The sequence below is a fragment of the Onychostoma macrolepis genome, chromosome 21 (assembly GCF_012432095.1).
Source record: "Onychostoma macrolepis isolate SWU-2019 chromosome 21, ASM1243209v1, whole genome shotgun sequence".
NCBI classification, from domain to species: domain Eukaryota; kingdom Metazoa; phylum Chordata; class Actinopteri; order Cypriniformes; family Cyprinidae; genus Onychostoma; species Onychostoma macrolepis.
Window position 1 is genome coordinate 8,928,107 of NC_081175.1, and position 15,081 is coordinate 8,943,187.

At 39.2% G+C, this 15,081-nt stretch overlaps 1 protein-coding gene across 3 annotated transcripts in view; it reads right to left on the reverse strand.

Annotated features, from left to right (window-relative positions):
* The window catches only part of rnf121 (ring finger protein 121), a 102,455-nt gene that overhangs the window by 48,735 nt on the left and 38,639 nt on the right, over nucleotides 1-15,081 (reverse strand). For 2 of the 3 annotated variants that reach the window (XM_058757317.1, XM_058757316.1), the window contains exon 2: nucleotides 13,738-13,775. In XM_058757317.1, coding sequence (XP_058613300.1) covers nucleotides 13,738-13,775 — 38 coding nt within the window. Of the gene's footprint in view, nucleotides 1-1,741; nucleotides 2,247-13,737; nucleotides 13,776-15,081 lie in introns of those variants that run through there. The other variant, XM_058757318.1, reaches the window with a different exon arrangement.

Genomic DNA, 15,081 nt, shown 5'->3' on the forward strand with positions numbered 1-15,081 from the left:
GGTGGGTTTCTTAAAGGGGACCTAATACACACAGTTTCACCCAATCTCATGTTAATCTTGAGTACCTATAGAGCAGTGGGGATTTCTTTAAGACTGCAAGGGAAGCTCGGCTTCCCCTATAATGTCAAAAAATTAATGGTCAAATATATACTATTGTGTTGACATTTTATTGACTAAAAATGCGTTAGAACACGTTCATCTCGAAGACGAGTTCGTTCAGAATCAGCTACATATAGCAGGTCGGCTGACTCGATTTCCTTCTCATACACTCCCGTAGCGTCAGTGTATTTCTCCGTTGAAGCCGAGCGTCCATTGACTTCAAATGGGGCTGCTTTGAACAGTTTTTTTCAGTGCTTCCAAACTAGACGGTCATTGGATAAATGCTGCGATTATGTCCCGCCCACGGACACTCAGCGTCTCTGGGGGTGAATGGAGGAGTGGGCTGGCCTGGACTCCGGGCTTCTGCGTGATGATTGGAGGGTCAGCATCTCCTTTTGATTGACAGCGATTTTGTACTATAAAAAGTCGCTGACGCTGAAGCTATTCGAGCTCAGTCCCATCGCGGCTTTGCACTTGGTTCTTATCAATCATTATATATATTTTTTATTCATTTATAATGTTATGTTTTAATATACATGCTGCTAACTCGGAAATTTCAAGATATGCGAGCAAAAAATGCTCCTGACACTTAGGCAATACGACACGAGCAAGAGTGCTGTTTTTGTTTCGTTTGTGTTCGAATCCAAATCCGCGTTGATTTGGGAGAATCACTGATTCACTGAGCCATTCATAAAAACAGTCATTTGATTCACTCCTGAAGGATTCAGCTGTTTTGAAAGAATCATTTGAATGACTCAGTGGTTCAGTCACGAACTTCTGCCACCTGCTGGCCGTTTTTAAGTTTCCCATGTTTTTACACGCAAAAAGGCATATTACATTATTTTCCAACATATTTCTATATTCAGAATTTAGTATTTAAAACATTAATCTCATAACATTATGCAATTATAAATACAGTCTAAATGAATAAATGCCACATCTAAATGTCACTTCATGCAGCTTCTGTGCAGTGCTGAGATGAATTTTGTTTAGATCATTTCATGGATAACAATAGCCAGTCATTCATTCACATTAATTAAGTATTCAGAGAATAATATTGTCTGTTTTCACTTACATCTATTTAATTATTAAATTGATCAATTTTGTAGAATTGAATTATAAATTAAGTTGGTATAGTATTGTAAGACATTTTTATGGTATCGTGACAACACTATTATACACCACATTCCTTGTTTCAGTTCAACCTAATTCCCACATTTCTTCCGTCAAGTTTAATATCTTTTTTTTTAGATTGTTTGTTCATTCATACAGTAGGCTAGGCTAGGCTAGCGTCACTGGAAAAGACGCCTAGTTGGTACGACAGGGTCACAGAGCATTTTCTTGAAAAGGAACGTAGGGCAGAATTTAAGTATAAATAAATGGACAATTTTTATGATGTAGGCCGAAAATGAGCTTCCCCTCTTTGAAAGACTAGCAGCCGCCACTGCTATAGAGTAGTACTGCATCCTTCATATCGCCAAAAAGTCTTTAGTTTAATCATATTTATAAAAGAAAGATACAGCTATACGCTTCTCTCCGGAAAAAGCCGAGCTCCTGGAGGCGTGCTGTGTGGGAGGAGCTAAAAAGTGATGTGCACTTGCGCCGATCGCCAACAAAAAGACATTTGATGCGTTTCACTTACCGTCTGCAGTTCTGAATCATGACCGGGATCTTTTATAGCTGGGACCGCTCCATCTTTCAGCATCAAACGATGTGCAAATCCAGCGTCGAACTGGGCCTTGTTTATAAAACGTACGTCAACAAAACACTTGAGAAACTCCGTTTCTGCCCCGGAAAAACAAACTGTATCCACTGTTCACCTAACGCTGGGTTCTTTTGGGAAGCTGAACAAGGTTATCTTTCCCTCACAACCAAAAACACATTTCTATAGAGACATTCTTCCTGAGCGAATCCTGTGCATTACTGCCGAATGAAGCGCGTTGATGGGCGCGCTCTCGCTCTGGTCTATGAGTGCACGGGCGCGTTCTTCCGGGAGAAATGCCCATATAAGGAGTTCCACCGTCGTCTACGTCAGTGCAAAAAAACTCTCCGAAACTTGTACGAACCCGGAAGTGAGATTTTTGGCACAGAAACTCTCTGTTATACATCCAAGTTGGTTTTTGAAACTTTGTCCATGCTTAGGCATGAGAATCCAACTCTTTAACAGTGTAAACAACTCTGAATGCATGAAACAGCATTGTACCCCTCCTTTAAGTAGTGGGGTTATACAAGCCTGTCTAAATGCTGAGGGAAAAACACCAGTGTGAAGGGATGTGTTAATGATGTAAGTGCAGGTACAACTGCAGGAGAAATGGCTTGAAGGAGATGAGATGGAATAGGATCAAGCGGACAAGTAGTAGGATGATTAAGGATGAGTTTTGAGACTTCTGCCTCAGAGAGTGAAGAGAAGGATGTGAACGAGTATGTTTGCTGGTAAGATGAGCTTGACAGATTGTGGTGTGGAAAATTGTGCACTGATGGTTTTAATTTTATTAATGAAGAATGTGGCAAAGTCGTCAGCTGTTAGAGTTAATAAAGGAGGGGGAGGAGGACAAAGGAGGGAGGAAAATGTTTTAAAGAGCATGCAAGAGTTAGACGAATTGTTAATTGTGTTATGATAGTATGTCCTTTTAGCAGTGGAGACATTAGCAGAGAAGGAAGAGAGGAGTGACTGATACACATTAAAGGTCAGTAGGATTTTTTGATTTGCGCTATACCCTTTCAGCAGCAGAACATCAGATAGCCAAGGGGCAGAATGGGTAGGGCTGGGTATCGTTTAAAAATTTTCGATATCAATACCGATACCTTGAATTCGATACCGGTTCCTGAACAAAACTTTTTTCGATACCAATTTTATGAAATCAGTTTTAACAAGATTACATTATCTCAAAAAAAAGTTTTTATTTTTTTCAGCTTGTTGACATTTATACAGACTCAAAGCCTCATCTCCTGAGCCACTGCACAAAGGAACAAAATATATCCAACACAAATCAGTGAAAATTTTAATAAAGTTCAAATAGTTTTCAGTTTACTCATCTGTTAGGCTACATTTGTGCCTGTTCGTTTTAAAACGCATAGCTCAGACAGAATCATCATTTCTATTCATTTATTCTAGGTTGTTAAAGACTTCAAGAAATTGAAAATCTTTATCCACTTTCATAAGTGGGTGTTTTATTTTCTTTCACCATATGTTTTATTGTTATTAAATTCTGGTGTAGTATGTCTAATTATTTGAATGCATAAAAAATTTATTCTTAAAATATTCTTATGAAATTTTAAACTTAAAATTTTCCTCAGAAATTCTGTGTTTTGGTTTTCAAATGAAGGCATAAAACATTTATTTCATTTATCTTTAAATTATTGAAAATCAAAATGTATTTATTTAGGCAAACAAAGGGGGTTTACTATTAAAATTAAAACATGGAAGAAATGTGTGATCATTTTTTTTTTAAATTTTAATAAATTTTAATAGTAGCCTAGCAGTGACAGTATGTACATTCTGCTGAACAATAGAAATGTATTTCTGCCGTAGTGTCTTCCAAGTGAAACCGAACTTTTATTTTGACGGGTTGCAGTGAATACCTTTACAGTTCTGTGTGTATATGATATGATGCTAGTTTTACTCAAATCAAACGGTAAAATGCTCATGAAGTGACTCTCAGAGCAGTTCTGGAGATGTTGTTCATGTGTTCATGTTCATGTGTTCATGTCTTCATCTAGTGAGATGGCAGATGCTGAAATCACCGCGAGTGTCAAGCGCGCTTCTGTCTGTGTGTAGTAAACAAAACCGCACAATATATAGACTGCTCTGTACGCTTTCGAGTCGCTCTCGCGGATGTCAAACACTGATCGATCTGCACCACGTCACTTCTAGTCAAACACACCTAGTGCTGCAGGCTTGTTGCCTCATTGATGTTGATGAGATTAACCCCTTAGGTATTGAAATTCCCGAACGACAAGACGTTTTTCGATACTCTGTGGTATCGAGGCAATTCGGTCGGTGCCTAAAAAGTATCAAACTCGATACCCAGCCCTAAGAAGGCAAGACAAGGGGCAGACTGTCTAAAAAAAAAAAGAAGATGCAAGAGTGGAGCAGAAAGTATCAGTAGCACTGTCAGCATCAAGAGATGCTATGTTTAGGGGGAGGAAGCGAAGATGAAACCATAGCAGATAGCAAGGAGGGTGAGAGTGAGCATAGGTTACGTCAAAAGATGACATATGTAGGGGTATGTGTTGTGTCAGGAACCATGTTGAGGTTAAGAGGGAGGAGGAAGTGATCCAAGGTGTGCAGTGGAGTAACCAGTACATGATCAGTGGAGCAGTGTCGTATGTAAATAATGGCTCGTTTCCACTAAGCGGTGCGGTTCAGTACGGTACGCAATTATGTCCGTTTCCATTGTCAGAAGTTGTGAATGGTACCAAAATAGCGACCCGTATCGTACCTCTTTTTTGGTACCCTTCCATTGGGGTACCTAGCTCAGCAAAGGGTACCAAAAGGGTGGAGCTAAACTCACTGCAGAACGTTGATTGGTTGACTAGAATCATCACTTGTGCGTGATACAAGGGGATAAAGCTTCTCCTTCACTCGTTACGCTCTGCTGTGTTCGGCTTATTACTTCAGAGTGCGCAAACACAAAAAATAAATATAACAGTGCATTTTATATTTTCACACAGACAAGCCGTTTCTCAATATGCGTTCTTGTCTGTTCTTGTGGACTTGTGAAACGTCATTGCCCAAAAACCCACGTAACTTTCAATATATTACTGTTATTGTGTCATGAAATGTAGTTTTAAGAGTTTTTTAGGCGTTTAATACTCAAATCTGTGGTTTATTTATAAAGATAGCACCTATTTGAAAATTTGCTATGCCGATTTCGGAGCTCCAGGCAATCACCGGGTGCTCAGTGCTCATGTATCCGCCTAGAGCAGCCTTACGCTCGGCTAGTCCTTCCGACATTTGCCACTGGCTCTGATGTCTCTGTAGTGATTAACATAAGATACAATTCGTTGTGTGTATTCGTGGTCTCATGAATCTATTATTTGTTCCTGGTCATATCATTTTGACTGACCACAAAGTTTAACTCTATATTTATTTTGAACAGTACCGTAGTACAGCGCTGACTTTGTAGCATACGTTTGGACTGAATTGTTCTTTTGTCTTTCTTTCCTCTTATATAAGCCTCTTATAGTTTGTACTTATACTTTTATAATGGCTATTATTGTTCATTAAAACATAAAAGAGGTTTATTGTCGATCGATACTTTCCGGCATACACCACGCCTATCAAGTAAGGGTACTGTTGGCAGTGGAAATGCAAGCTAGATCAGAGTGTTCTGTCCCGAACCGTACCGTACCATACTGTACTGACCAGTACCGCTCGGTGGAAATGAGCCATAATGTCCAGTTGGTTGCCTGATTTGTGAGTAGCAATAGTTAACACTCTCTTGAGATCAAAAGAGACAAGCAGAGTGTGGAAGTGTGGAAGTCTGGAGCCTGACGTTTATCTAGGTGGATGTTGAAGTCTCCAAGCATAACTAGGGGAGTACCATCCTCAGGAAAGGTTGAGAGCAGGACATTTATCCAAGGAAGTTACCTTGTGGTCCTGGGAGTCAATAAACAACTACAAACTGGATTTTAAAAGCGTGGGTAATAGTGACTGAATGTGATTCAAAGGAGCTGTTAATACCCAGAGAAGGTAGAACAATACATTTCCAATCATTAGAGATAAGCAGACCAGTATCTCCACCTCATCCAGTCAGACGGGGAGTGTGGGAAAATGAGAAATTATAGGAGAATGCTGCAGGAGTAGCGGTGTCCTCTGGTTTGATCCACGTCTCTGTCAGGGCCATGAGGTTTAGTCTTGAATGACTAGAAATAGATGTAATGAAATCTGCTTTGTTTACTGCAGACTGACAATTCCAGAGACCAATAGAAAAAGAAAGTAGTGTATTAGCAGACATAGGCAAAGTGTGCAGGTTGTTAGAATTGCACTGCGCCTATAGTGTGTGATGCTTGGTTTGCAAGTGGAAGTAATAGTAGGGATATGGAAACACATAGTAAGAGTTGGTAATAAAAACTGAAACAGAAGTGAAGCAAGGTGTAGAAAAGAGGATAAATCAAAAAGGATACTTATGTCCCTTGCTGGTGTCCCTGCACGGTGGAGTCACAAGGTAGAGTCAATGGTTTTTATACTCTTCGGTCTTCACACGATGGCTGCCGCGCGGTATACTAATCCTTTTTATACCCGTTTGACAAAACAGAAATTGAATCCAGCTGAACACACTTTACTGTTCATCACAACAAAGGGCTAAGCAAGTGCACGACACTGACAAGGTATGCGATACAGTACGAGACCAAACGCAACTTCAGCACATCTCAATACAGTAAACAAAACAAGCGTTTCCTAGCAACGACAACTGCGCTAAACACTAATGAGACAAGAAATAAATACACTTACGATCTGCTTTTAACTTCCGCTGATTGACTGCTTCTCTCAAAGAGTATTTCTTTACACTGATTTATTCAAGATACAGCACGGCCTCGAGTACCTTATTGCTTTTATAAAACGGTTACCACACAATAAAAACAAATATCAAAACCAAAAATGTATTGAAATGTTACTTTTTTGAAGCAAGTTCGTTAAATGCTTTCCTTCCACTAAAAGAATAGTTCCTGACAGCAACAGTAAACGGAAATAGAATGTTCTGAACATGCCTCATCTAATGGAGCTTAAATAAAAACAGAGAATAGGAACTCCCACCTATTGTTATGGGTGTATTATTGACATGTCAAAATCTAGACCCTGAATATACAGTGCCCTCCAAAAGTATTGGAACAGTAAAGACAAAATTGCTCTGTTGGCTGTGGAGTCAAGCCATTTACAAATATGATTAAAAGATGAATATGAGACAAAACTACAGAATGTCACATTTTATTATTGGGTGATTCAACACATAGATGTTTTTCCAGCTAAGAAGTTCAGCACTTTTAGAGTTTCATCCCTCTGCATGAGTATTGGAACAGTTGCCTCACAGGTCTTTCTAAGTGATCAGCTGTGTCCTGTTGCATTAATTCTTCAGATATTAAAAGCAGGGAATGTGTCATATCAGTTATATCCATTACTTCTGCAACCTGAATCTTGCATTTGATGATGACACACAAACCAGGATGAAGACGAGGTAGCTGACTTTGAGAGAAAAGCAAGCAATGTGGATGCTAAAAGAAAAGAGTAAGTCAATTAGAGCTATAGCAAAAACAAAGGGCATGGAGAAATCAAGAGTTTGGAAACCACCAGCAACTAACAACGACCTTATCGGCTGAGAAAACAACAGTAGTTGCTGACAGACAAATCATAAAAGCTGTGAAAATGAATCCTAAAAAGACGTGTCTGTAAAATCACCAACAACTTCCAGAAATCTGGGGTGATGCTCTGACAATCTACTGTCCTCAGGAGACTTTGACACAGAATTACAGATGCTACACAGCAAGATACAAACCTCTGACCAGCACCAAAAATAGAAAGGTAATTAGATTAGAGTTTGCAAAATAGCACAAAAAAGTGAGCCAGAAGAGTTTTGGAACTGTGTTTATGGACCAATGAGACTAAGATGAACCTTTATCTAAGTGATGGGAAAGCAAAAATGTGGTGAAAAAAATGGAACTGCAATGATCCCAAGCATACAGCCTCATCTGTAAAGCATGGTGGAGGTGGTGTCATGGCATGGGCATGCATGGCTGCCTCTGGAACAGGCCCTCTCAACTCTACTGATGACTTAATGTATGATGACAGTAGCAGAATGAATTTGGAAGGGTACAAAACCATCTTGCCTACCAATATTCAAGAAAATGCCACCAGATTCATTGGGAAGTGCTTCATATTGCATCAGGACAATGACTCAAAACACCCTGCCAGTTAAGTCAAGGAATTTATCAGTCAATCTCCAGATTTAAAACCGATTGAACATGAATTTCACCAGCTGAATAGAAGAGTAAAAGGCAGAAACTCCCCAAAACAAGCAACAATTGGAATTGGCTGCATTAAAGGCTGGGAAAAGCATTTCAAAGGATGAGACCAAGAGTCTGGTGATGTCTATGTGTCACAGACTCACTTCTGTGATTGTGCGCAAGAGATCTACAACTAAATATTAGCTTTTAATCTTTTATATCTGCTTTATGTTCAACTGTCCCAATACTTATGCACACATCAATGAGTGGGATGAACTCTATAAGTGCTGTTCTTTTTATTTGGTAAAACATGTCTGTGTTGAAATGTCTAATAATAAAATGTGACATTCTGTAGTTTTGTCTCATATTCATCTTTTAATCATATTTGTAAAATGTCTTGACTCCACAGCCAACAGAGAAATTTTGTCTTTACTATTCCAATACTTATGGAGGGGACTGTAAGACGAGCACATTTTTTTCAGATGCATTTCCAAGAAGAAAAACATTGTCTCATATTTGGGTCAATACGGTATGTGTATGTGTATGTGTATGTGTATGTGTATGTGTATACACACACATATACAGTGCCCTCCAAAAGTATTGGAACAGTGAGGCCAATTCCTTTATTTTTGCTGGGTTTGACATCAAAAGATGAATATGAGATGAGAGATTAACATTTCAGCTTTTATTTACAGGTATTTTCATCTGGATCTGATACACAACTTACAAGATATCACCTTTTGTTTGAACCCACCCATTTTTCATGTTGCCAGAAATATTGGAACATGTGACTGACAGGTGTGTTTTGTTGCCCTGGTGTGTCCTATTAATTGATTATTCAAACAATAAATAGCACTGAATGTCTGCGCTCAGTTTCAGATCCATGCAGACTGCATTTATAGTTAGACGTGTAACCAACATGAAAACCAGAGAGGTGTCTATGGGTGAAAAACGAACAATTGTGAAGCTGAGAGATGATGAAAAATCAATCAAACCATTGCACAAACACCGGCAATAGCAAGTACAACCATTTGGAATCTCCTGAGGTAGAAAGAAACCACTGGTGTACTAAGTAACACACCTCGAATGGGTAGATCAAGGAAAACATCAGCAGTTGACGACAGAAACATTGTGACACCTGTAAAGAAAGACCCTAAAACAACTGTTAGTTACATCAGCAACAACCTCCAGTGGGCCGGAGTGAAGGTATCACAATCTACTGTTCGCAGAAGACTTAAATGAACAAAAGTACAGAGGCTACACCAGAAGATGCAAACCACTCATTAGCGAGAAGAATAGGAGACGAACCTCAAAAATTCTGGGACAAGGTTTTATGGACTGATTTTATGGACCAAAGTGATGGAAAGGCTCAAGTTTGGAGAAAGAAAGGATCTGCTCATGATCCCAAACATACAAGCTCATCTGAAACACAGTGTACACGGGTGTACATTATAGTACACATTACACAGGTAATGTAATGGCTTGGGCTTTCATAGCTTCTTCTGGGACAGGCTCAATAATCTTCATTAATGATGTAACATGACGGCAGCAGCAAAATTAACTCAGAAGTCTTCAGAAATATTTTGTCTGACAATTTACAGAAAGATGCAACCAAACTGATTGGGAGATCCTTCATGCATATATACACATACACATACACACACACACACACACACACACACACACAGTGGATACGGAAAATATTCAGACCCCCTTAAATTTTTCACTCTTTGTTATATTGCAGCCATTTGCTAAAATCATTTAAGTTCATATTTTTCCTCAATGTACACACAGCACCCCATATTGACAGAAAAACACAGAATTGTTGACATTTTTGCAGATTTATTAAAGAAAAACTGAAATATCACATGGTCCTAAGTATTCAGACCCTTTGCTCAGTATTTAGTAGAAGCACCCCTTTGATCTAATACAGCCATGAGTCTTTTTGGGAAAGATGCAACAGGTTTTTCACACCTGGATTTGGGAATCCTCTGCCATTCCTCCTTGCAGATCCTCTCCAGTTCTGTCAGGTTGGTGGACAGCCATTTTTAGGTCTCTCCAGAGATGCTCAATTGGGTTTAAGTCAGGGCTCTGGCTGGGCCATTCAAGAACAGTCATGGAGTTGTTGTGAAGCCACTCCTTCGTTATTTTAGCGGTGTGCTTAGGGTCATTGTCTTGTTGGAAGGTAAACCTTCGGCCCAGTCTGAGGTCCTGAGCACTCTGGAGAAGGTTTTCGTCCAAGATATCCCTGTACTTGGCCGCATTCATCTTTCCCTCGATTGCAACCAGTCGTCCTGTCCCTGCAGCTGAAAAACACCCCCACAGCATGATGCTGCCACCACCATGCTTCACTGTTGGGACTGTATTGGACAGGTGATGAGCAGTGCCTGGTTCTCTCCACACATACCGCTTAGAATTAAGGCCAAAAAGTTCTATCTTGGTCTCATCAGACCAGAGAATCTTATTCAGGTGTTTTTTAGCAAACTCCATGCCAGAGATGCAGTCGGGAGATGGGCTTTCATGTGTCTCCTCAGTGCCAGAGGCTTCCGTCGGGCCACTCTGCCATAAAGCCCCGACTGGTGGAGGGCTGCAGTGATGGTTGACTTTCTACAACTTTCTCCCATCTCCCGACTGCATCTCTGGAGCTCAGCCACAGTGATCTTTGGGTTCTTCTTTACCTCTCTCACCAAGGCTCTTCTCCCCCGATAGCTCAGTTTGGCCGGACGGCCAGCTCTAGGAAGGGTTCTGGTCGTCCCAAACGTCTTCCATTTAAGGATTATGGAGGCCACTGTGCTCTTAGGAACCTTAAGTGCAGCAGAAATTTTTTTGTAACCTTGGCCAGATCTGTGCCTTGCCACAATTCTGTCTCTGAGCTCTTCAGACAGTTCCTTTGACCTCATGATTCTCTTTTGCTCTGACATGCACTGTGAGCTGTAAGGTCTTATATAGACAGGTGTGTGGCTTTCCTAATCAAGTCCAATCAGTATAATCAAACACAGCTGGACTCAAATGAAGGTGTAGAACCATCTCCAGGATGATCAGAAGAAATGGACAGCACCTGAGTTAAATATATGAGTGTCACAGCAAAGGGTCTTAATACTTAGGACCATGTGATATTTCAGTTTTTCTTTTTTAATAAATCTGCAAAAATGTCAACAATTCTGTGTTTTTCTGTCAATATGGGGTGCTGTGTGTACATCGAGGAAAAAAATTGAACTTAAATGATTTTAGCAAATGGCTGCAATATAACAAAGAGTGAAAAATTTAAGGGGGTCTGAATACTTTCCGTACCCACTGTGTGTACCCTCATGTATATATATGTATATATATACACATACACACACACACACACACACATATATACATATATATACACACATACATATATATACAGTGCACAGCATAAATGAGTACACCCCCTCTAAAACTTAAATTCAGTAATTACTCTTTACTTGGATGACATGTTAGGGTTCTTTGGAGATATGCTCCATCAAGCCTGCTTGACCAATTACCAAAGAAGAATGTCAAAATTATTCAGCAAAATAAGATTCGCTTATCAAAGTGATAAAATGTGTTGCAAAAATGAGTACACCCTCCTGAAAATAATAATAATAATAATAAAACTTAAAAAAATACATTTAAAAAAAGTGTATAGGTTTAAGGCTACTTTTGATCTACAGGTAAGTATATCGAACCAAAACAAGTAATTTCCTGACAATTAAACGTGTTATATAGCCCATTGAATCATACTCAGACTTAATGCTGGCAGCAGTGGAACCACTTGGGAGAGAACTGCCAGTTGACTTATTTCTCATAAAAGAGGACAATGCTACAAGAGGAATACCAAATTATTGTTTTAAGTGTGAAAATATAGCAGAAGTAGCACAGACATTCAAAAACGATGGACTTGTGACAAGGCACCTGAAATAATCAGGTCTTCGCTTTAAGTTTTCATTTAGTGATGAGTGAATTTTTGCTGGAAAAAGAGCAGGAGAAATAACATGCAAGTGTTTCAGAGCCGGCAAAAGCCATGAAAAAAGTGACACTGTATCTCACAGAGTATGACGCAGTCTGCAGAAGTGACATGCATGGTTGTTGTCAGCACTAGAATCGCCTACTGTAGCCAAAGCAAAATAAACTCATTTAACCTCTTCCAAGGCCCATATTTACAAAATAGAGACTTCTGGGTATCCATACTCTGGTCTCAAGAGACCAAGTCAATCATATCGGATCCAAAAGCATCCAAAATGTTCTGGTGTTGCTAGAGGAGGAGTACAGTGAAAAGTGCTTGGTACCCACAGTGACGTTCAGTGGTAGTAAAACTTTTATATAGGGACGAATGAGTGCTGAAGGTGTGAGGGAGTTGTGCTTTATCAATACTGTCATGAATTCACACACTACTGTGTGATGTAATACAAAAACTTAAAACAGAACATGCTACCCTCCCCTCATTCCCTGCATTATTGGGCATTTTTTCACCATGACAATGAAGATATTCATTCTCCCAAGGTGAAAATCCTTCAGTGGACATGTATTTCACTCAATCTTAACGCTCTTGAGCAGCTGTGGGGGATTCTGTACAGACGAGCTGAGCAAAACTCCCCATTAAAGAACAGAGCATTCAATGAGGTCATCCTCCAGGAGTTAAACAGGACAGATGTGAAAATGTGTCATGAACTTGTACACTCAGTGCCAAGAAGGGTCAGAGCAGTATACTTAAAAGTTCTAGAGGACATACTAAGTACTAGAATATTATACATTTGCTGAATTAAATCTAGGGTGTACTCATTTCTGCAATCCTTCATTTAAACAAAATTGGCTAATTTACTTCTTACAAAAAATATTGGCATATATTTTGTTGTTTTTATTAAGTATATGTTTAATACATTTCAATTTTACCATCTTTCCATGAATAATATTAGTGATCATTAAGAAAATACATCTTTTATATTTATTCAGAGGGGGTGTCCTCAGTAATACAATAAGCTTTTAATGAAGCAACTCAACATTAATTTTTCTTATGTGAGACAACAACTGAAACATAAATGGACCTAATTCCACTGACATTTGACAAACAGAAATGGAATAATGAGTCCCACAGTAGAGCGGATTTCAATATCAAAAGTAGCAGACAAGATTTTTACTTTACTTTTCCACCAAGGCACTTTGTAAGCAAGTTCTCAAATACATCTGGGGTACATATAGTACATGTGGTCTGACATAACATCAGCTGTCCTTCCCATCTCCCTGCAGCACTTATTAGTCGACTTGCATTACAGACATTGCGGTTTATTGCTCTGGCCACATCTGCGGTCCTCATGCCTCCCTTCAGCAGGACTATGGCATGTTCACGCAGGTGATCAGGAACCCTGGACCTCTTACTTATAGTAGAAATCTCTCTTAATTGTCCTAAGTTATTGGAACTGTGACATACTGTAAATTTTCTTCTGCCTGTAAACTCTTAAGGTCTTAAGGACTATTCTACACGTACATGTGCTAAAATGTTTATGGTTCTTTGAACAAACATGAAAAATATTGTTTAAACATTTACTAATAAAGATCTGTAAAGATTATTTGGATTTTACAAAATCTTTAAAAGAGTATCCAGTATAGGATGTGTTTTTGTTTTTTTGTTTTTTTTGCTAAATTGGTGGGGAGAAATCCTTAAAATTCATAATAAAGAAAGATACAGACCTCCACTTGTCCTCTGGTGAGCGCTCGGACAGACCGATCTGTTGAAATATGAATTTCAGCAATAAGTTACAGCAACATTTTCTAAACAAAAGTGCAACATTACATTGCAATAAGGCAGTTATATTTTAAACATTTAATGAGATCTCCATTCTCTCAGTCAAAAACAGAAATGTTAATTCATGCATTTATGACCTCAAGGCTAGACTATTATAATGCAGATAACAATAACGAGAACTAAGAAGTGTGACCAGTGACACATTAGCCTAGGTTCGGTCAACACGGCATTGGCTGCCAATTAAGTCTAAATTATTTTGAATACTCAGTATAAGCATAAGCGCTTTGTGCCGCTCTGTATTGGAGACTTTCGTATTATAATACTTTTGCACAATTACAAATTGCAAGATCATTTATAACGTTTCTTGTTCTGCCCTATGACAGGATAAGACAAGAAAGGCTAATAATAATCTAATGTATAGCACAGTAGGACTCCTATCTATCATATGTTGCTGCCTATATTACTGCGCTATACATTTAAAAGAAATGTCTTTTAATTTTATAGTATATATTTATATATAAATACTAGGGGTGTCTCCGACTAAAGATTTTCATATTCGAATCGAATTTTCGAATCATGCCGATAGTCGACTGATAGTCGAATCATATATTTGGGGGCGGCGGGGCAAAATACATTACCAAGAGTCAAGTCAGACATTCGACAGTCATAACAGGGAAAATGTGTAATGGACGCCTCGCAAACGGGGTAAATAATGTTTTATGTTTTGATTAAAAGGTAGTTAACATTAAACGTCAGTGAAACCCTTAAGAATTCACAAAATTTTTTTTTTTTTTTTTTTTACAATAGTGCTCTCATTATAATGTTATGTGAGTTATAACGTTCTGCATTTCTTTTTTGAGCTGCGCATGCAGAAGATGACCAGTAGAACGAAGCATATGATAGCCGGGGTTTTTTAATCAATGGGATTTAACTCATTTAACTCATCCGTCTTTCGGATGAGACGTTAAACCGAGGTCCTGACTCTCTGTGGTCATTAAAAATGTAACCCCGGTGTCCTGGCCAAATTCCCTCCACTGGCCCTTGTCAATCATGGCTTCCCAATAATCCCCATCCACTTGATTGGCTCCACCTGTAGCTGGTGTGTGGTGAGCGCACTGGCGCCGTTGTCCTGAGGCTGCCGTCGCATCAGCAGTGGATGCTGCACACTGGTGGTGGTTGAGGAGAGACCCCCCCACATGATTGTAAAGCGCTTTGGGTGTATTGCAATACACAATAAAGCGCTATATAAATGCCTCATTCATTCATTCATTTATCTCACATAGTATACG